A 22,343-nucleotide genomic window follows, 5' to 3' on the forward strand; every position below is an offset into this window, starting at 1 on the left:
CCATTAGTACGCATTTTGAACCTGTTTGTTGACACATCCACAAGCCTGTGTTTCATTATTTGGGTCACAAATGAAATGAAGGGAAAGTTTAAATCCCAGCAAAAACTTCAACCAAAACCAGTTAAATGTTTCCATTCCAAATATTTAAACTGCAGAACAGACTGCACATGGGAGCACTGAACATCTTTGGATTTAGAGAGAAAATACTGTGCACTGCTCACTGGTACCTTAGACCAATCGCCTGTTTTCCACTCGTAACAGCCTGTGTGATCCTCACATTCTTCCTCGTCTCTTGGCCTGGTGGCTGCATCACATTTGCCTTGGGAATTTGTACACGTCACTGTTCTTTTCTGGATCCCTTTGCCACAGTCTGCTGAACACTGCAAAACAACAGGTATGTGTTATTATTTCTAGGAATCAGGAAACAGAATTTTTATTTTTGTAACATATTTGAAAGGAAAGTTTAATTTTATGCACACAAGGAAAGCCTGATAACTTGCAAGATTTTACTCTCTCTGACAACGGCTGACTGGAAATTCTGTTTTAGTGGTGAATTTGTCTTGACTAATAGGTGGGATAAAGACACTGTCGTGAAATGAAATGGAGAAATGTTTTCAATAACCAGTTCAGTCACAGTGAATAGATCTACTGGTGCTGACACAGCCATCTATGTGCATGCTACTACACAGCAGCACAGCTAGTCTCTCTGCTCTTCATTTTCATGCTGCTGCAGTGGTTAAGTGAGAAATTTTCTTAAAGAGCCGCTGGGGACAGGTGGATGGAAAAATGATATATGTACAAACTGAGATAAAAACTAACCTTCTCTAGCATGTCAAGTTCTCCCCTTTAGGGGATCGGCATGGAAAAAGACAGCTGAGTTGACACTGAATAAATAGTGAAGATATGAGATATTCTGTGAGGTCTTTTGAACATAATCCAAGAAGCTTCTCCATCCAGGGGGTCTATGCTGGAAACAAGCGCCAGCTTGATATAAATTACATCAAATGGACAAATCTCAGCATGCCTGTCTAATCGTCTTAAAAATACAATCCAGGCAGTTCTGACCTGCTGGCCTTGTTAAGGACATGAATGACAAGCGTTTATGAGCTGGCAAGCAAACAGACATGCCTTTAAATACTTCAGAGCACTACAAAGTGACTTCTTGAAAATCTGGGAAACCTTCCACTTAATTTACTATGTGCTGCTCATGGCATGACTGCCTCACGGATGTAACATCTTTGTAACAAGCACAATCGTATAGCTGTGCTAGATAGCAGGATGAATTCTTCCAGGCTTTGCACAATTCCAGAAACTGCTTTGCTGGAATCCTCAAAATGCAAGAATTGCCAGAGAGCCAACACCGGAGCTCCATAAATAGTACCTTAAAGCCATGAATTTGCCCTAAGCAATACAGATTTTCCCATATTAACTATCATTTTCCTCAGCCCTCAGGGTGGATTCCTAGGAGTTGTTCTTGTTCATCTCAAACTACAAAGAACAATATATAAAATCATCCAAATGGTCCAATTTACTGAAAGTAAATCAGACTGAAGTAGGAGTATTTTTCACCATATGAGAAGCCTCTAGGTGGGTTGTACAACTGAGTTTGGGAAAAACACCAACTGTTTATTCTTCCCACCAGCTTTTAAGTCATTCACAGCTTAGTATTGCATTCACTTTTCCTAGGCAGAAGGTTTCCAACAGATCTTTGGTTGGCACATATAAATCACTCCTTTTAAGAGGTTTTTTTCTTTCCTAAAGTCCTCTGTCATTGTGAATTTTTTCTAATGTATAGATTTTAACAAGGCAAAACAAGATAGTCTACTAAGCAATATAAGGATCCCCTCAGAACCCAGTTTAGATAATCAGGTTTTATTTTATTAACAAATTATTTATTCAAATTCCACAAAGGTTTGTAAATGAGTATCACAACCACAGTTAAGGTATAACTCTTTTATTTGAAGGAAATCCATTATTTTTTTCTACTCGTGTTCCCCAACAGTAGGAACATTCACCTTTTTGCGACAGTCTCGATTTCTGTCATTAAAAATGGATTAAGTGGTACTTTGTCCAAAATAATCTCAAGTGTTTGGCAATAAAAGTGAAACTTAATTTTTTCCACACTGAAGATCGTAATGGAATTTGCTTTGAGAACACACATTTTTGATTGGGGACCAGACACAAATGTGCTCAACTGTTTTTTGTTGTATAACCAAAAGTTCAAAAACACACACAAGAAAATTATAAAATGTTATTACTACTATGGTATTTTTTCCACAATATTGGAATAAAATGAGTTATAAAATACAAATACAGACCTCCACTTCCTAAAAAAACATTCTGTAGCTTGACTTACTCCAATTAAAAACATGATCACAGAAGTACCTAAGATTGTTGAAAGACTCTCTTGGGTCAAGTTCCTACCTTTGACCACTCTGATGCTTCCCAGATTGAGAGGCAGTCCCGTCCTTCACAGCTTTGTATTGTTGCTGGTTTGTTGCCAAGGCAGTAGAGGTCTCTTGTATTAACATAGGTGCCATTTTGCAGCTGATAAACACAAGTCACTTCTCGATGCTGGACACCTTTCTCACAAGTGGCAGAGCAGGGACTCCAAAGTCCAGTCACCCACCTGGGCAGGAGACACAGAGTGAATATTAATTAAAAAAAATAAAGGGAAAGAAAAAAGAAAAAGGTAGGATAAATTATTATGCTTAACTTAAAACCAGAGAAAGAAGATGTTGGCAACTCTTCCTAGGTTTGTGGGTCCTCCAGTGTTGCTATACTGCTGTCAGACTGAGATCAAATACCTTCTGAACCTGAAGCGTGTAGAGCAGAAAGGGGCTGTGTACAAGTGAAAATCTGCTCTTGGCTCCATGCTAGACAGAAATACCATTCACAGCATAAGGACTTTAAAATTGGGGAGTAATTGCCCATGGCCATTCTTAGCAAATCTGAATACTACTTAACTGCTCGGTTAATACAGCATTGCTCCACCAGAAAGGAATCTGCAACATTGATTCAAAGCTGCCATAACTTACAAGGATGTACCATAACACAAACTGGATGGGAGTAGGGGATACTTACCTACAACCATCATTCTTCTGAGCTTTAGGATTCATTTACTTTTAAGCACATGTCAGTTGCCATTTGCTTTCCCTTTGATCAAATATGCTGGGAACAAATATGTGGACATCGTTTTGGTTTGTTTGTTTACTTTGTTTTCTCTTTAAAGGCTCACAGTGCTGTGAGGTGTTTGGGTTCCTCCAGCACAAGGGACGCACTACTGCTACAAGCAGAACCCTGCTGTGGCCATGCACCCTTCTAGCTCAGTGTAAGGCTGACTGAAAGGCTCCTTAACAAGATGCTCTGGCAGCACCACTGTGGTTAAAGCTGGCCTACATGGCAGCGGATAACATGTCTGAGAAGAATCTGAATTAGGAGGTATGCAGAGAGGGACAATTATTTCCTAAAGACAAGCAGCATCCATCTTCATGCTTCCTGTAATCTGTCAATGAAGAACATGCTCTTTGTAATTACAGGCATTCCTGGATGAAGTGAATGATGGGAACAATAACTGTGTAGGCACTAGGCACCGGAAGGCTATCATCACCAGGTAATTGACCTTTTAGCCTGTTATTTAGGACTGGCATCTAGATTAGTATCCTAATACCATGAATCTTTTACTTGTCACCCAATCCTGGGCTGCCTGTTGTGATAAGGACCTAAATAAGACCACTCAAATACAAAAGCTTGCTTAGAAATATTGTTTGATTTTACTGACGGTTCCAGTAGTTCACAGAGACAACTTACTAGTCACACTTCTGTTGAATGCGCTCCATAACGCCTCAAAAATCTAACAACTCATTCTGACATTTGTGAGTGGGGAAAAATCAGTTCAGAACCACTTGCAGAAACATCCTCCTTTGGTTCAATTGGCATGAATTCATTTGCCAGCTGTTGTGACTGATGACCTGCCGTGACAGCACTGATGACAGTGAAGGCAGAAACCAATTGGTTTGAGCAGAACAGGATCAGGAAGGCTGGCCACCTGTCTTTTGTGGAACAGAGCCCCATTCAAATATTTCTTTGCAGTAAAGCAGTTGACACATCTGTGAATTTCTGTTGGCTAAAACAGCTTGCAAGCCACCAAACGTATTTCTCTAGATAGTCATAATGGTGCAACGCTGTGGCTGAGTGCTTGATACTTTGCTTATGGAATGGGAAGATGCCAGCTGGGTAATTGAATACTGAGACTGAAAGACTGACAAAAATAGACTTCAAGTGCAGAAATCAGTGCTCACAAAAATTAATAGCCAGGCTCCCTCGCTATCAGCTGGGTGAAGGAAACATTCAGTAAGGGCACAAAGGGGGAAAAGTAACTTTGCTTTATGAGCTGAATGTGAGTCACAGGGCCAGGAAGGGTTTCTGTACAGGCTCCACTGAACTAATATTCACTTCAGCACCGTGCTCTCACTGTGATCTACAGCTACTGGCAAAAGAAAAAGGGACTGAAAGCAAAAGAGAAAGATAAAAATACATTCTTGGCAGAAGCTGTCTGTGTGCTTTCATTTAGGATGGGCAGCACACTGCATGCCAACTATTTTCAAGATGCTGTAAGAAGTCAGGTTATAACTTTCCCTTCAGGAAGGAAAATTCCTTTTTCTATTTTTCTTTTGTTACTTTCGTGGAGGGGAGAAGTCACCTCATTTCTACCCCGCTCAGTGGTCTCTGCTTAGGGCTACTTCAGCACACAGACACACATAGGTCGGTGAGACAGAAAGAACAAGTATCATCACCATGAGAAGATTGCACAAAGCATCAGTCAAAACCTAGAGAATCAACAGAAAGCTATGGCTGAGGTCACCTCTGATCTAGTCTGTGGTAAAGATGTGATCACCCCCAGCATTTTCATTAGAGTGGTACCCACATGGCCAGCTTCAACTACACATTCAATACATCCCTCCTTAATCCTAGCCTGAATTCACTGATGGGTACAAAAAAAATAGGCTACACTATAAAGGGCCTCTGAAATCTCACAGCCTACTCCATCCTAATGGTGAAACTATTATTTTAGTGCCTGGAAGGCAGTAAAGATTTTTTAATCACTCTGACAAGACTTCAACAGCATCCTACACTACCAAGCAGAAAAGACAAAAGATGAGCAGTTAAATGGTTAAATACAAAAATTCCTGTCAGTTTCAGAATTAGTAAGGAAACATGCAGCATAGTATTAGTAAAATTACTATTTGCAAGTAATATTTAAGCTGGTAAGACAAACAAGATGCACAAATAGCAGCACATCATTGTTACTACTGAATTACTCTACATTTTCCTCTTTATACCATTATTACACCTTTTGAACACCTCTAGATAAATGTAAGAATGAGACTTAACTTTCATTTTCAAACAAAGTTTAAGTATTTTTCCTATGACAACGTCAAAAATAATTCCAGTGTTCAAACACAGAACACCAAGTCGCTCTGTGTTATTAACCAAGCCCACTGAAGGCTGAACACTAAGCCATGTGTATCATGTAGACCATTTGGCTTTATCCACATTTTTTTTTCTTTCTTTTCTGTAATCTTACATCTATGGAAGATTCAAGGGTCAGATGATCCCTGCTGGTGGTTAGATTTATGAAGAAGGTGGTAAGCTATTAAGTAGAGATTTTTTAACCCAAAGAGTGGCTGCCTTTCTAAGCTAAAAAAATGCACAGTAGGATCTGTTTTTCTCTAGCCTCAGATGTCTGGGATGGGCAGAACATGCAATCTGAGAGGGCTGTTTTAAATCTTTATCTTCTGAGTCTTCCTCAACCTCTGACCTCTCCGTATCTCTGTTGAGGAATTGGGAGTTCTTCTCATCTGCTTTTGCAACAACCATGTGGCAGGCCCCTGGCGCAAACGTGAAATATCTTTAAGAGGTTCAGTTCATCATTTGATCTTCGTACAGTCTGGATTAGTCATTAAGGTTGGATTATTTATTCTACCTACTTGTCTAAGACTCCCACATTTTCTATGAAAAAAAAAAAAAGAAAAAAAAAAGGAGGAGTTAACAACACTATGTATATGAACCCAAGGGAGATGAAACATCTGCAAATGACTACCTGCAGCTAAGGATTTGGGAAAACATGCTATGAAGAGAGTCAAGGCTGAAGGATGAGGTGGAGAAGTGCAATCAAAAGACATGTGGTCACTTGTCAGAGATTTGTAACCTTGGAACAAAAAGCAGTTGCATGTTCTAGGATAAATACTGCAGCTCGTTAGATTTCACCTGCTTATTTCTGACTTCAGCCCTGCATAAGACTGGTGCCTGCAGGTTGGTTCTGTTCCACTAACTGAACATCCGCCACACATTTGCACATGTGCTCACACCCCTACAGGGATTGTGTTACTTCTGTTCCCTCCCAAATGCTACACTGAAATTCATTTCCTTGCTTTGGTAGGAACAGTTTGGATTTGACCAAAGATACATTTGTAATAACGCTGATACTTCTATTTTTAGTAAACCTGCTTTTTTGATCACTACTATTAGTTCAGAGCCTACACTATCACTGAATTAAGTATCAGAGGACATTTGGTACTAAATGACATGGATGATTTGAAAAAGCACATGTAACCAATACTAATCTAAAGCAGTGCAATTTGAGCACTTTAACACTTCGTTGTTCGCTTTTTGGTTCAGCATAGGTTGTTGAGTTACTGTGCAGGTGGGGATCACTCTATGTTTAATTAGAACTGGTTGTCTTTAGCTCCAGTCTGTGATGCAAAATGATGTTGAAGTTGCTGTTATTTTTTCAAGACACCTGGATGAAACTGTGGCTCTACCGAAATCATGCAAAACTCCAACTAACATCACTGGGGCCAGCGTTTCACATGGAATAACTGCAGAAAGCAGAACAGGAAAAGATTTCTGAGAATCGGTCACATGAAATTGATCATCAGATGTTTTTGCTTGCAGCTATCAAACTAAGTTCACGCTGGATGAAAGCACTGTTTACAAGTAGACTCTCGACTACTATCAAATGCATCCACTTTGCTATTGTACCTTCTTCTCTCCACACACTTCTGAAACTCCCCACTACATCTCTGCTATACTGGGGTCAAAGCAATCAGATGAATCTGGGTTTCTGGGAGCAGGTTGTGCCACACCCCGTCACCAGTTGTTGCATCGAGCTATTTTTTTTCTTTGAAAAAAAAGCACAAGGAATCTAGTAGAATAATACAGCTGCTGATGTCGAAAGTAGGACTCCAAGACTAACATTCCTGTCTGATTGCCTTTATAAACAGTGCTCAGTAATTTTCCAGTACAGTAGTCATTCTGCTAGCAGACTTGCCAGCTTTCACTCACACAGATTTCTTTCTTTCTTTAGTGATTATCATTTTGACAGCTTCATTTCTTGAAATTTCCCATTAGAAAATTGATCAGAATGCACTGTTTTTTCATTTATCTGCACTTCTTTTTAAATCAAACACTCTGATTCTCCCTCCTCTCTCCCTCAGACAGAGCAGATCACTGTTTCCAAAATGTCAGTGTGGCATTAATGTGATGAGTTGTCCTTGTTTGCAGCTGCTTCACTGCACTAAGGCACAAAATATCAGCATGTTAAGAGACCTTTTGTAGTGATATCCCCCTGTTCTGATCCACTCTTGGTGTGCCTTCGGTGGGGCAGCTGGCACCCAGCTCCATTCCCTGCCATTCAATGAAGGCTGTGCAGGATATAAGTAGCATGAAGAGCATTACCACAGGCTGCAGTAGGGGTGAATTTCACCCCTAATTAAATATTTTGCTAGATTATCCTGCTAATCCCTTTCTGTGGGTAAGGATTATGCTCAGCCTGAAGAGCTTCAAACCAAAGAGGCACAGATCATTTAACATTTTAAAACAACACAACATTCAAATGTAAGGTTGTTGAGTCAAACTGTGTAACTGTGATGTAAGCCAGCCAGGGTGTTTACATCAAAGCTAAGAAACCTGTCTCATGACTCCACATGAAAACCAATGCCAAACAAACTTCAGTTCCAGCCAGCCATCTTAAATAATTTGATGTAAATGCATTTACCAGTAGCCAACAAGCCCTCCTAATTTTATCCTCTGCTTATTCCCAAACCTTTTTTCTTACTTCTTTTCCAGAATTGCCTCAATGAGCTGAGTTGCTGGATTTCCTTGGAAGTATCTTTTTGTCTTTCAGTAACAAATTAACTCCTGACTGCCTGTTGCTTAATGAACTGCATACAACCCAGAGTGCATGTGATTTTGTCTCCTTCTAGTGGACGGTGATAACCAGATGTACCCACAATAGGACATCAGCTACTCACATCAGCTACTCACAAGGGTACCCAGTTAGTACCATCTTTCTGTTCTACAGCATTTGGCTTTGTCTGCAACCCTGCTGGAGCCCGGGGCAGTGTCCCAAAGAGCAGCCAGCAGGGTGCAGCATCGCCTGCTTGCTCAGCCTGCAGCCACTGGGTCCTGCACCGTGTCCAGCACAGTCCTGGCAAATTCATTAGACTGATTTGAGAAATCCCAACTCCAATTTTGGGAAGTGCTTCAAAATGAGCTCTTACGTGGTACCTCCTTGGATCAGAGGGTGCTAACATTACTATTTATGCCAGATTTCCAGCAGGCTAAAATGATTTGAAACCATCCCCATAGCTATTCTTTTTTTTCTTTTTTTTTTTCATGTAACCAAAATCAAAACACACAGAAGGGAATGTTGCCTAGCATAAGGCACAGAGAAGGTTTTGAACTCCATTCCATTTGATCTTAAGGATGATAAAGATTTGTTCTGGTTCCAAAAGAATCTGAAAACACTGATGAAAGGACAAACTTGTTCAATACACAGCATCCACTCTAGCTCTGTCCCTTAACATGCACTCCCAATATGTCCCTCCTACTCAGCATAATTTCCACATAGCCCTGTGAGTAACTTGTTAGCTTTCTCAAGGAGATTTCCACTATCAAGCCCTCCCAAATTTTGCGGCTTGTTGTTTTTTGTTGGTTTTTTTTTTTGCAAGACTTTCACCCCACAAAATAAAAATCGATGCTTTCCTGCACCTCATTTACGTGTGATAACACAAATAAATGTGGTGCAAACTGACTGGAATCGAGGAGACTAAATTGAGCACAGCAGGCAGATGGACTGATCTGACTACAGCCCAGGCCATGCTACTCCAAAAGAATTTCCCCTTTAACTGCCAGTGATCAGCATCATCCCTGGGCTGGTGACCTGACTGAGGTCCACTGGCAGGCACTGTCAGCCCTCACACACTAAGGCAAAGCATGGTCACTAGTGGCAAGCAAGGTGCTGAACCAGCTGAGGCCTTGCCTGACTCTTGTAACTGAATTCCTTTTATATGCAGCAGGAATCACTGTGGTGCATGAGCCTTTGGACAGCATAGTGTTGGATCCTTGCCTGCAGATGGAAAAGTGAAAGGGGACTAGAAGAAAGAAAGAATGAAAGAAAGAAGCGATCCGTATAACCACAGGCCTGACCTCAGCAGCGTGCCAGCTTTTAGAACAGATTTGGAGGGAAACAACAATCAAGGATATGGTGGTAAATGGAAAACAGGAAAAATGCAACATAGGGTTCCTCCAGGCAGCCCAGGCTAAAGTAGGTGGGTGTATTTCTTTGATTAAAGTAACTACTTTTCCAGACAGTGGAAACATGGTAGATTTAATTGATTTGGTTATCAGTAAAGAACTCCTTCTGCTGCACTGGAAATGCTTAAGCAAGTTGGAGAAACTGGCCACATGCTGGAAAACACGTATATCAATGTGCACGGTAGGTGACAGTCAGCCACAGTGCAACGCTGTAAAGGAAGTATCAGGAATGAAGGGAACTCAGATCAATTACCAGTGGACTTCCTGAAGGCACTTTCTTTCTTGAAATACACTGCTGACAGTACAAAGTCTAGAAGCACTGTCAGTGTTGTGAAGAAATGGGTTATCATAGAAGATAAACTGAACAAACTTGAGTACTGCAATAAAACAGGGTCTGGTCACCTATGTACTCACACAGTGCAAGTAATTTAAGTAATTAATTATGGCCTGAGTGCAGAACACGACCAGGGTGACAAAGGGAAGTGAGAATCTATGGACGGTGTCTCATCCAAAAAGTTGTTAGAGAAAATTAATGGATTTAGCCCAGCAAAATGATAGAAGATAAACTGCTTTGCTGCATCACAAGGCACATTTAAGCATAAAGAAAAGAGCAAGTGCGGGAGAGTACTACATAAGCAAATAAACAGACCTGATGCAAGGAAAAGGACAATGAAGATTGGAAATAAATTATCTTGACCCACATGAACAGCAAGGTCACAGAGGAGTCTTCCAGCAAGGGAAGTAGACTGCAGAGTGAAATTATTTTATGGAAAGAAGTGTATAACATGCCTCTAGTAGCACTAGAAAACGAACCCTTGGACTCAGAGATGCTTTCAAGCCCTGAACAGTGAAAATAAGGACTCAGGTCTGCTATGGTTTTCTGCAGATGAAGGCAGGGATTTCTGGCTATTCATGCTGCTGTTAAGTATCTGTGTAGGAACAGCACATATTCAGCAGGTCCCTAGAAGGACTCAACCTCTATTTAAATCTGTTACAGCAAAGACAAGGAAAATTAACAGTGTTTGCATACAGACCACAGCAAGTCTAACAGTTGGGGAATTTCACGTGTTTTTGGTTCTTTTTCTGCTTTAGAGGGGAGCATTTTCATATCCATAAACCCAACCATGCATGCTGAAGTGTGTGGCCACTGGCCGACCTATGTTTTCAGTAATAACAGCTGATGTGATCTGTGATTTCTGAATCTTGTGCCAACATGAGTGCTGGGCTTGCCTATATATTTGGGTTGGTGTTCAGTGTGCTGGAAGCAACCCATACGCACCGCATGCAAGAATCCAGATTCCATCTGGTTACAGCAGGGTTTTGTAAAAAAATATCTAAAGAGCTAGGCAAAGGATTAGAATAAAGAGGTGCTAATAGGGTGCAGTTGGGACAGGAAAGGAAGCTGTAAAGAATTTAATGGAAAAAGAGGGTCAAGGAACATAAAAAATAAAATAAGAAGAAAAAGAGGCATTTTTTTAAAAGGTGAAAGAGTAACAATAATAAAGAATGAAAGATTCTTTTTTTTTTTTGCCAGTTTCAACAAAACTCTTCAGAAAATTCTGTTCTCTGAAATTTGATTTCAAAACATGCCAGTATATCCAACCCCTTATTTCAGCTCGCTTTGTGTTTTTCAGATGCTATGTTGCAGTTGCAGAGCTCTGATCTCCTTGGCCTCACCAAACTACTGTCCCCTAAACCTACGTTATTTGGCTCTCCCAAGAGGTGGCTGAAGTTCAAAGGGATGTATAATTTGCAAAGCACTTTGAGATCATGCTGGAAGAAATACGCTGTTATTAATATCATACACTTTTTTTCTCTCCAGATCATTTTATATATAACGTAGATTACTTTTTATTTTTATTACAATCTCAACATCAATAGCCCCGTCTGTCTCCTCCATTTGTATGACATGATCTCACTCCATTCCAAGGAGTTTGCAGACCACATTATAAACGAATTAAGAGAAGATGCAAAGAGTGTGGGATAGTGAATTAAAGTCACACAGCACACCCAAAAATGAAACAGAGACCAAGAGTCCAATGACTGTGTCCTGGGTTCTGGCCATTACACCTTTCCCCAGAGACAAATTCTGTGTAAGATGATTCCCTTACATTTTGAGTAAAAGCATAAACGTATAGAAAAATGCACAAAACAGAGCAGACCTACAGCTGAAAGGAAAGCATTATTCTTTCTTCTGCTCAGGTAAAGGGCTTAGGTCTGAGTGGGAATGGGAAAGGGCCTTATTGTAACAAGATGCTACAGCAATTTTACTTGAAACCTGAAAACAAATTCAGGGTTTATTAAGAAAAAAAAAAATAGAAGAAAAAAAAAAAGCATTGACATGGTGAAAGAAAATGGTTTCTTTAAGATGTTCTTGGTCAGAGAATATGCTAAGCATGCATTTCTAATATCTGGGTGGGCAAACGCAAATGGAAATTTAAATTCTACAGAGGCACAGAGAATGTGCTTCTTGAAAATGTTTCCAGTCAAAAGCGTGTTATGTGTGAAAGTGTGGTCTACACAGAGGGAGTGAAGGAGTGTGGTCTGTCAGATCATCGGCAAGCATTTTGTGGCCATTCTGGGTACTAAGGACATTTGGTATTGACTGTCACTGCTCAGACAACAGAACGTTGCTGTGCAGGAGCTAATTATTCCTGAGGAGAGCTGGGATAAACTATGGCTGTAAGTTGCCTGATAGCTCTATACACAAGAAGAGACACCTTGGAACAATATTAAGTGCTGGACCTGAATCTGCAGAAGAACACAATTTGGATACAGTAACTTGTTTGGTCCTTTCTCAGCAGGTTGTGTGCTGTTTTACTATCTCCCTATGTGGTGGCAAAAGCTTTTAGCTTCTTCCCAAGCTTTTTTACACCTCTAACACCTGGAGACCCTTCAAATGACCTCACTGATTCACTCCAGTGTCTTCCCAATGTATTTTTAAAAAGTCTAAAAGAAATCCTTTGTGCCAAGACAGAAACACAAGCAGATGCTCCTTGTTTCAGTCTTTCAGAGAAATTGACATGATAGAAATCCCAGCATCTCTGAATTTAGGAAACTTCCTCACAGAAATGACAGTTGTTTCCCTCAAGCTACTGGGAGTTTGGCTCTCCTTATAGACCTAGAAGCACACACAGTATCTCATTATACCTTTCAGTACCACTGAAAGCATTTTGGCCACAATATTGCGCAGCTGTAATAGGTGCAGAAACAAAATGAAACCTGAAACAACTCAATCTTATTGATGGATTACCTAACACTAGATTTTCCTGCTTCAGGGCACTTTAATCAGAATGCAGGTCCAATTAGAGGGAAATGTGTTGCTTCTCACTTCCCCTATTGTTCCTCCCAGCAGGATGAACTTTGTAGGTACATTCCCCTGGCTTCTCTGATTAAACAAGATGCAACAGATAGCAAATTCCTTTTAACAGGCCCTTGTAGATATTCATGAACTTTATTCTAAGTTCACTTTGTGTTCTAACTGCTACCCAAAGTGGATGGTCCACTTTAGTCTGCAACACTAAGCACTGCTTGTGAGCAAGAGTGAAATTTTTTGCTAGCAAATAAATAGAACAAATTAACTTGTGGTCCTGTGTTTTGTCATTCTGGGCAGAAACTTCACCTTTTATACAGTGCATAAAAAATTAACATGGCTAAAAATGCTTGTCAAATCAAAAAACAGTGCTTTTAAAATTATTTTTACTACTATTTACTTCCTACTATTAGAGCTTAATTACTACTACTGAAGCAGAAAACCATCCATTGCAAGGAAAGCATAGAAAACATGTTTCATTTTAAGTTCTTGACTTCAGCAAAATTCAAATTTGCCTTCCAAACTATGCAGGTGTTGCTAGACAAATTTAACACCAAGAAGAAATGCTTCTTGCCTGAAGACTCCCAGTCTGAACTACTCTGCTAATACAGATCAGACATGCAAGACAGCAGGCAAGCTATAGTAGCTTAAAGGTTGCAGGTTGTTCAGAAGTTTTTTTGGTAGCACTGTGCACCAATTAATCAGACTCTACTTTGTGCTGGTTTAAAACAAAACAAAAGTTAAATATAAAGTCACTGCTATCTTGTCTGGCTTTATACTGCAAGCTGCACTTATCTCCCAGGAGACATCCAAAAGGAAAAGAAAAGAAAGTCATCCTCAAACAATGCACGCAGGCAGTTGCATGGAATCTGGACTTACTGGCCATGCATTAAATGGACTCTGAGGTAATAAAAATCTGATCTGTTCAACAAAAGGAAATGAACATTACAGCTGGTTGCTGTGACTAACAATGTGTCCCAGCGCTTTTAGGCATTTTCACCATGTTCACCAGATGGAGACTTTGGAAATGGGTGATTTGTGAAGAAAAAGGATATTACCTTTTATTATTTTTAACTCCTTACCGTGACTGGCAGGGGTGTGTGTTACATTTCCTGACCTGGGGCTCAGGGCGATTCACTCGTTGGCAGTCACTGTCATTCACCACTGTCATGGTCTTGTTAATAATCCGAGTACAGGACACAATTGTTTTCCGTTCACCTACAAGTCAAATAAAACACTACTTTGAAATACATGAAAGGCGGTGACTAAGAACAAAACCATGCCAACTCATTAACGAGATTTACCTACTACCTTTACAACATGCGACCTATACAGACGTACAAACCCTGTAAGCAGTCTTATCTTCCAGTTCTGTCTTACCTTTATGTGATACTTTCATTTCCCCAAGAAAACATACAAGTCTCTTATAAAGCTGAATAGAAACTAGACTTTATCTTTCTAGTGTTTAATGGGAAAAAAAATACTGAAAACAACTTGTTTTTATTTCTGGTTCATCCTTCACATTTTACAGTGTACCGTAACCACCTAGGGCTATGAAAACTGGAGTAGCACAATCATCTGCCCCTCATAATGACAAGACAGTTGTACCTTGCTGCTCCTTGCACACAAAAAATTAGGTTGAAAAGGAGGAAACAGACTTCAAGAGTGATAATGTAGGTTGTTTGTATTTCACAAAGATATAAAATTAACTCACCAAAATAAATTATTTCTGATCTTCCTGTCTTTCCAGATATGACGCCTGAAAAGTCCTGCTACTAAGAGACACCTTAGGAGTAGTCAGCTTTTCTCACATAGACTATTTCTCACTCATCAGCATTTTCCTTGAGATAGCACAAGTATGACACTGGATCAGCTTTCCACTGTGTGACAGCAAGAAAGCTCTGTCGTGGGGCAGCATGACAGCAACCAGATATGACAAAGAAAATGTCATCCCTACATTATGTGACTACACCTGACTGCATTTTGGTTTCTCAGCTTCCCTCCTTGTAACTCTGAGTTCACAACAAATTGAGTTCATGATTCATGATTTCAGGGCAGTGAACTTGCAAATGTGAAGATGAGCACTATCTTCCTGTGTGATAAAGTACAATAAATAACTCAGTCTACTTGTAAAGAAAAGCTGGCCAGAGTGTAGGGAAAAAACATCTATTTTCATCTGGGAAAACACTACTTCTTCCAGTACTGAAAATTCAATGGACAGTGACTGACAAACCAGTCTCTGGCCTCACAGGCATCAAGTTCCCCCAGGGTTTCAGTAAAACTCTTTCATGGATCATCTGAAAAGCATGGTTTGCAATGTGCAAATGTATGCCCAGAAAGTCCACTGCACATTAAGAGGATCTAACACAGTCTCCAGGCGTTGTCACAGCAGCACTGTCCCTGTCTCATCCCTGGGGAAGGAAGTGTCTTTAAGAGAACATGCCTGAACACCTGTGAGAACTCTACTCCAAGAATGTGACAGAGATTTGAGATATGAGGCTGCACACAGCGCCTTAAGCCATCCACGGAGCACTAACCCAGGTGCAGTTCCAGCCTGGAGTAGCAAGCCGACAAAGCAGCATCCCTGCCAAAATGCTGGGTGAAAATTAACTGCGGGGATGGAGACGAGCTGGGAGAGCTGGTGAAAATGAGCTCTCATTTGAATTCATTATTGTAATATACATTACCATGGCCAGTTTCCTTCATGCTTTGGCAACACTGCCTTCTGCAGGCACCTCTAACGGCTGATGTCTGCAAACACTGTATGAGTCCCACCGAGCTTCCTTACATCCTTACCTCCTCCACACTGCACACTACACCCTTCCCATCCGCTGTGAGTCCAGATGTATAATGAATCCTGTTGCTTTTCTGGCTCACTTCTGTTTTCAGCAGTATAGTTTACAGGAATGGTGTATTCGTAATGAATTCCATAATTCTGGTCATGAAATAACAGCACCTGGTTCAGCAAGAAAAGAAAGACTGTTACAACACTGTGAGCTGGGAAAGTCACCAGAATGTGGGGACAATAATGCTAGAAACGCTTTCTCAGGCCAATACTTCTGTAATGTAAATACTTCATGAAAGGCAACCAAATCTTTACCTAGGGACCTGAAATTTCAGTAGTGTTGGCAATATGGGGCATCTCTGAGATGCACGAACTGCTCATGATTTATATTTAAATGTCCAAACCTGGAATTTGGTTCAAAATTATTACTTTAGTGTAAGACTCAAATGTGATCAGCAGGCCACCACCTGAAGAGAAATAGCAAGACAACAGGAAGCACTAAAGCAACAGTTTTCATATAACTGTTTATATTTCATATAAACTAGTCACATAAACTAGGCATATATTACACATACTCATATAAACTGTAACTATTTATATTTCATATAAATAGAGCTATTCTAATGAGTGTCTAGAGTTAAAAAGTCACTCATCAGACCTGTCCTATCTTTGTTTTCCAGAAACCAGGCTGTCTCCAAGTCTCATGAACAGACTCGGGCTTCTGGTTGGGGAATTTAGTAGAGAATGGGAAAGTTTTGGATAAATGTGGTACAGTTTACAGATCAGTTCAGCCTGCTCTATCCTATCCTGCCTGAAAAGTGGGGATTGAACAAAATAATCTCCAGTTATCTCTTCCAATGTCAACCATTCTGTGGCTCCAATTCTATAGCTGCAGTATTTACTGCTGCAGTTGAGTGGGGTGGCAGCAGTTCACAGTTTGATGGCAGAAGAGTTTATTAACACATCTAAAAGCACAACTTGATCCTTCTCAAAGCAAAACCAGTGAACACTAAAAAAACCACATGCCTCCTGGGCAACGTGGCACTTAAATTGAAGGAGACTATTCTTGCTGACAAGCTGCAGGAGCAGGATTTTATTGTCTCAGAAGCCTGAGGACGGCAAGAAAGGGTCATATCATCCAGCTGCTGGCAGCATATATATTTTTGTACCCGTGCACATTTCTGGAGGGAGGTGAAACCCGCTTTCAGCAGCAAGCTGATTACTTCCCATGGAGTCACTTGTGATGTATGTCTCTAGTATTATTACACTGAAAATCACTGCAGAAACTGCAGAGGAATGGAGAAAAATGCTTAACTTTTCTCCAAAGGCAAATGACAGGTCTGGTCCTGTTCTGATTTAACTACTGAGCTTCATTTGGCTCCCATTTCCACTGGCTTAAGTCAGAAGTCACTTGAAGACACCCAAAGAGCAGTACGAGGCCCACAAAATCATCTCACCCCCAGCAAGTGAATGCTGGGAGGCAACCCAAACTCAGCACTTGTCAGCTGCTCTGTGCAATGCAAAACTTCACTTCAAAAAATACCTTCAAGAAGATGCAGGGAACAAACATATGGTTTTGACTCAGCTATGTAGGGATCCTTACTACCAGAACTGAATGCCAAGGTAGAAGCCAGGTGAATGCATTTTTATTTTCTCCACAAACCAAACTATCAGGTAGTCAGCAGCAGAGAACTCAAGTACTGCTCTGGCTTTCTTTAACTGTATGAGATACAAACAGCTTGTTTTACAGAATTGATCAGTCGGCCTTGTCTAAAGCATCTTTATGCTTTGGGAGTGTCTGGTTGTCCTGTGTTGCCAAAAAGAGATCTATCACAAGCCTAGCTACACAAACATTAATTTCTCCAAGAAATATACTTACAGCAATGCACTTGGAGAAATGCCTCAAGTACTAAAAACCAGCCCCTAAAAAGCAATCCTTATTATCTCAATATGGGAGCAAGACTAGTGAATCTAAAAGCCCATATGAAATCAATTTAATGCAATTTTGTAGCCACATATAATTGGTGTGTGTGTACGTGTGTATAATTGGTTTCAAATGCAGGTCACAATGGATTGACTGAAGCTTCTGGCTCTTTGTCAGGCCAGTGTATTCCACCACTGTTTGAACAACAGTTTTCTATTTAGAGGCAAGTGGTAACCATCCTGCCACTCCTGCATTGAAACCCACTACCCCAAATCAAGGAAAAGATTAATATCTGATCTGAAGCAAAGACTTCACGCGTGCTTTGTTTATGACTGGCGGTGATTTTAAGCCATGTATTTTTTTTAATGGTCTGGTAGCTTTTACTTTCCTCCTTTTTAATCATTTCAGGAGGAAAGATGAAGAAGGAAAGTTTCCTCTGCTCATATCTGCTGAAAATGATACTCACAGAGAACCTCTTCATCACTAATTTCCTATGTTGTTTACTTACTCCTTAGTAAAAGGGAAACAGAATTTCTTTAAAAACAGACATCTACTGATGCTGAAGTTTGAAAAAAGCCAGTACAAGGTTTTACTGCAATATGCCTCAACCAAGCAATGCTCTGGAAATTTCCTAGAGCTGGCAAAGAAATCCTGCACAGCATCTTCAGAAACAGTACGTTTTTCTTACATGAGGTTAGGAAGATCTTGCAAGAGTAAGAGCTGTGAGATGTTTTATGATGAATGCTAGTGATTCAAAAAAATCCAGTGAAGACAGAAAGAGATTTCTGATATTTAGCAGCATTTGAAGTCAGCATTCATTGAACAAATGACAGATGCAAAGAAAAGAAACAGTACACAGAAAAATGTAATTGGATAATAAAGTCACTGGAAACAGTGCAAAGATTAAAATACTCTATGTTTGTATGCAAACCTCTCTCTTGAAACTGAGAAACCTTATGCAAACTTTCAACTAGTAGCATATGTGAGACAGGCATTATTACAGCTGTCTTACAGATAGAAACATTAAGGAGCTGGCCCACAAACCACACCATCACCCACTAGTAACAGGACTGGGACTACACTCCTATTCTTCTCACCCCTGTGGACTTCTGACCTGTGTTCTCATACAGCAGCTATAAGATTGTTTATAAAATGACAGGTGAGGTTAACAGAAGGACATCAGCAAAACTTTCAAAAACAGCTTAAAACACATACAAAAATAAATAAAGAAGGAACATTTCTGTGTGCAACATCACTACAAATTCACACCTATCATCTCTACATGTAAAACGTACATCTCTTCTGTTAGAGCAACAACGTGCATAAAAATACAGAATATTACAGAATCATTTAATGGTTTGGATTGGAAGGGACCTTTAAGTTCATCCAGCACCAAACTCCTGCTATAGGCACGTCTGTCTAGAACAGGTTGCTCAGAGCCCAATCCAGCCTGGCCTTGAATGAATATGCTTTGGCATCAGCTAAGAAGGAAATTTGGTAAATATCTGCCTGTGTCTCGGTGCGTCCATGAAGTAAAGAAGACTCTTGTAAGCCTATGTTCTGTAGAATGGACATGTCACATTGCCTGATGAGTTACAGGAATGCTCTGTACCAGAGATGAGTGTACTGGGACACTGTATGTTCTTCCAGAATAGAGTTCCAGTTATTTTTAGTAGTGAAATGGGTTTCTCTAGACCCTCCAATACTACAAAAGAATTCAAGAAGCACTACAGCACATCTCTATGGAACTCTAATGAGGAAACAATCAAAACTTAACTTTCAGCTAGGATATAAACCCTTTAGGTTGCATCACTTAAGAAACACAAACAAAGGATATAAAGTTACCATCAAGTGCAGTGGTATTTTAGTTGGTCCTTTGGCAGAGATTTTCTCCCACAGACCCCTTCGCACGTATCGGACAGTAGTGCCTGCGATCTGAAACTCACCAGGAAGCTCAATTTTCCAGTCGCTGTTAATGGATCTCTTACTGGAATCTTTTAAAGCTGGAAAGAATCAGATATCAGGGAATGAAATGAAAGCAAATCGATAATTACAACATAGCCTATTGACTGAGTATATTGACTGAGGACTGAGCTTCTTTCTCAGCCTAAATGCAAGATGCAGTAACTTTATAAGACACACTAGTTTAAAAAAAAAAAATTAAGTATATTTTTAATCTAGAACTAAATCTCACAACTCTTCCACTATTTGATCTGTTTCAGGAGTCTGCTTGATAAACACACACATTCATGGCATGTTGTTGAATTTGGTTACATACACAGTCCTTGGCAAAGGAAAGCTTGCATAAGTGAGATGATTTTCTTAGACTTTCATTGTAGATTTAATTTGGATTTAAAAGCATGACTAAAATACTACAGCACTGTATTAACAAGCAAGACCCGTAAAGCAGAAGTGGCTAGGAAAATACAAAACTTACTGAGCCATTTTCCTTACACAAGCTAAGCAGAATACAGACTGGGGACAGACAGCATAATTAAAGAACATTTACTCAGAGACATAAGTCTCCATTATGCTAGATATGATAGAAGTGCCTCTGCGCATCAGTAAGAACAACAAAGGAAGCCCTGTAAGATGAATACCGAACAGGAAAGGTAGCTCCAGTATTGTGTCCTTTCTTCCAGAACACCAGTGCACCAGCAACACTGATATTCTCTAAACACTCGAACTCCAGCCACATGCACATAATCTTACTGTGAGTTGTCAGTACAAGTTCATTTAGGGATTTTCTATGTTATCTACATTACAATGGAAGCAGAGTTATTCAGATGTCTGTGTGATGCATTGAGGGAAGAGAAAATTGGCAGACCATCCTGCAATAGAGAGAAATTCTCAGTGCCCTTTGTGGAAATCAGCATACTATGATCGAATTTGCTGTGACATCAGACAGAATAGTCTCTGTCTTTTTCAGTTACCGGGTTTCCTTAGTTCAAGGTTAACTGTGTCCTTTGGCCAGGCCTTTAAAATGGTGTTTTTTTAACCTCCAGCATTTCCAGCCTATTTTCTTCTCTTCCAGTAAAATAATACAACTTTGGCTCTCATTTTACTGAGTGTATTCTCAGGAGGTAAAAGGAGCTGATTTAAAGACTTCAAATGGCAATAGGAAAATCTCCCATTGTCATCCCTTTGGATCAAGTTCCCAAAGCCGGCAAATCCTTCCAGCTGCTCATAGGTTACATATAATTCACTACTATGCTTAGATGATCAGCAACTGGACTTTCTGTCCAACGCACAACACACCTGAATTATCAGTTTGGTCTAATCTACTGTAGGGAGTGTCAGTAGTGATACCGGACCATTCTATAACGACCTTCCTTTTATTCTGGTTGGCCTTTTCTAATATCTTTTATATAGATCCTACAATGAAGACTCTCTTAAGACATGGGAGGTCTTCCTCAAATGATGTTTAAGATGATAGAAATCACTGTTAGTTTCCCCTGTAGGGGACTTCCTGAAGATTGTTCTCCTTGGCTCAACAGCACAAATGCCTGGCACCACAGACCCCAGGGAGACTACGAAAAGCAGGAGCAGACAACTCAAGTGACTTCAGAATGGGGAACCATCCTCAGCTTCTTCATGCTGTTCCAATTATGGCACACATACATGTTTCCCAGGCACCTGAGCACTGTCATCTGACCTATTAAAATGATCCCTGTCATAGTTCATAGCCAAGTCAGCATGGTTTCACCCAAACAACTCCTATCAAGTGCCAATACTTTCCATGGTCCCTTCCCAACAAGCAGCACACACACAGCCCCTTGCTCTACAGGCTAAGAAATGAGTATGATGATGTCCTGGTACTTGCATGCTATGGCAACACAACTCTCTCTGCAGCTTACTTCTATTCTGCTTTGCTCTCCAATCCACAAAGTGCCTTCTGCAAACTTCAGACAGAATTCCAAAGAAGGATTGTTTTCCTCTGCCAAAGCCTACTGGCTTCCAGGCTGATCAAAGCAGCCATCACACTGGGTTTGAGGAGCTGTGAACATGACAAATCAAAGCTGTGGATGAGATATAACTATCTCCACAGCAGTACGGCTGACTAGTAAAAATATCACGGCACATGCTCCCAAGAGCATATGAGAGCTTGAATAACAAACTATGCTTTGGCTCTCGCTCATCAAAGGGAAGCAGCCTGCTAACAAAAAAAAAATAATGTTTCATATTTGTGCATCTCTCTTCTGAGAAAGGTTTGATTTTGATTGTTGCAGGCACTGTTCCCCAGATGACTGAGTAGAAGGAAATAGCCCCAAAGTTACTTCTTGAGAACTGTAGGAGTTACATTGGAGAGTGCAGAGTGTTCGCTGCTGTCTGTATTCACTCCATGCAGGTGCTCCATCAGTAATGAGCAATTCAGCTACAGAAATCCCATGTCCCTCAGACTCAGGGTACTGATATTTGTCCATTGGCTGTTGTCACAAACAACCACTGTAAGGCTGTCTCTGCCTAGGTACTAATGCACTGTGCTGAATACAAGTTTTTACTCTTACTGAACATTTGTAGTTCTCTTGGGACTCCATGCCTCAACCAGGGCTGCAAAGCACCGCTCTTTCTCCTCACTGTGGGTGTATTTAGGTAGCAAGCGTTCGCTTGTACACCTCTAAGCTGTTTCCTGGCTCAAAAGCTGTACCATCGAAGAGCATGAGAGAAAACGAACCCCAGCAACAACCCATAACTTCTTTCCTTGTTGGCTCAAAGACAAG

The 22,343-nt window shown here is 40.4% G+C and overlaps 1 protein-coding gene and 1 long non-coding RNA gene across 6 annotated transcripts in view; one reads left to right on the forward strand and one right to left on the reverse strand.

Annotated features, from left to right (window-relative positions):
• Window positions 1–22,343, reverse strand: part of ADAMTS17 (ADAM metallopeptidase with thrombospondin type 1 motif 17) — a 145,209-nt gene that overhangs the window by 19,967 nt on the left and 102,899 nt on the right. For all 3 annotated transcript variants that reach the window (XM_015873158.2, XM_015873159.2, XM_032446811.1), the window contains 5 exons: window positions 19,468–19,625; window positions 15,710–15,869; window positions 13,996–14,131; window positions 2,425–2,629; window positions 228–380 (listed from right to left, as the gene is read on the reverse strand). In XM_015873158.2, coding sequence (XP_015728644.2) covers window positions 228–380; window positions 2,425–2,629; window positions 13,996–14,131; window positions 15,710–15,869; window positions 19,468–19,625 — 812 coding nt within the window. The remainder of the gene's footprint in view (window positions 1–227; window positions 381–2,424; window positions 2,630–13,995; window positions 14,132–15,709; window positions 15,870–19,467; window positions 19,626–22,343) is intronic.
• On the forward strand, window positions 292–13,181 carry LOC107318864. 3 transcript variants are annotated; one of them, XR_001557554.1, is made up of 5 exons: window positions 292–394; window positions 3,540–3,613; window positions 8,131–8,339; window positions 9,360–9,614; window positions 11,235–13,181. It is a non-coding gene; the product is annotated as an uncharacterized LOC107318864 (long non-coding RNA). The 3 variants fall into 3 exon arrangements; XR_001557557.1 differs by having other exon boundaries at window positions 8,131–8,332; XR_001557555.1 differs by lacking the exon at window positions 8,131–8,339.

The sequence above is a fragment of the Coturnix japonica genome, chromosome 10 (genome assembly GCF_001577835.2).
Source record: "Coturnix japonica isolate 7356 chromosome 10, Coturnix japonica 2.1, whole genome shotgun sequence".
NCBI lineage: Eukaryota > Metazoa > Chordata > Aves > Galliformes > Phasianidae > Coturnix > Coturnix japonica.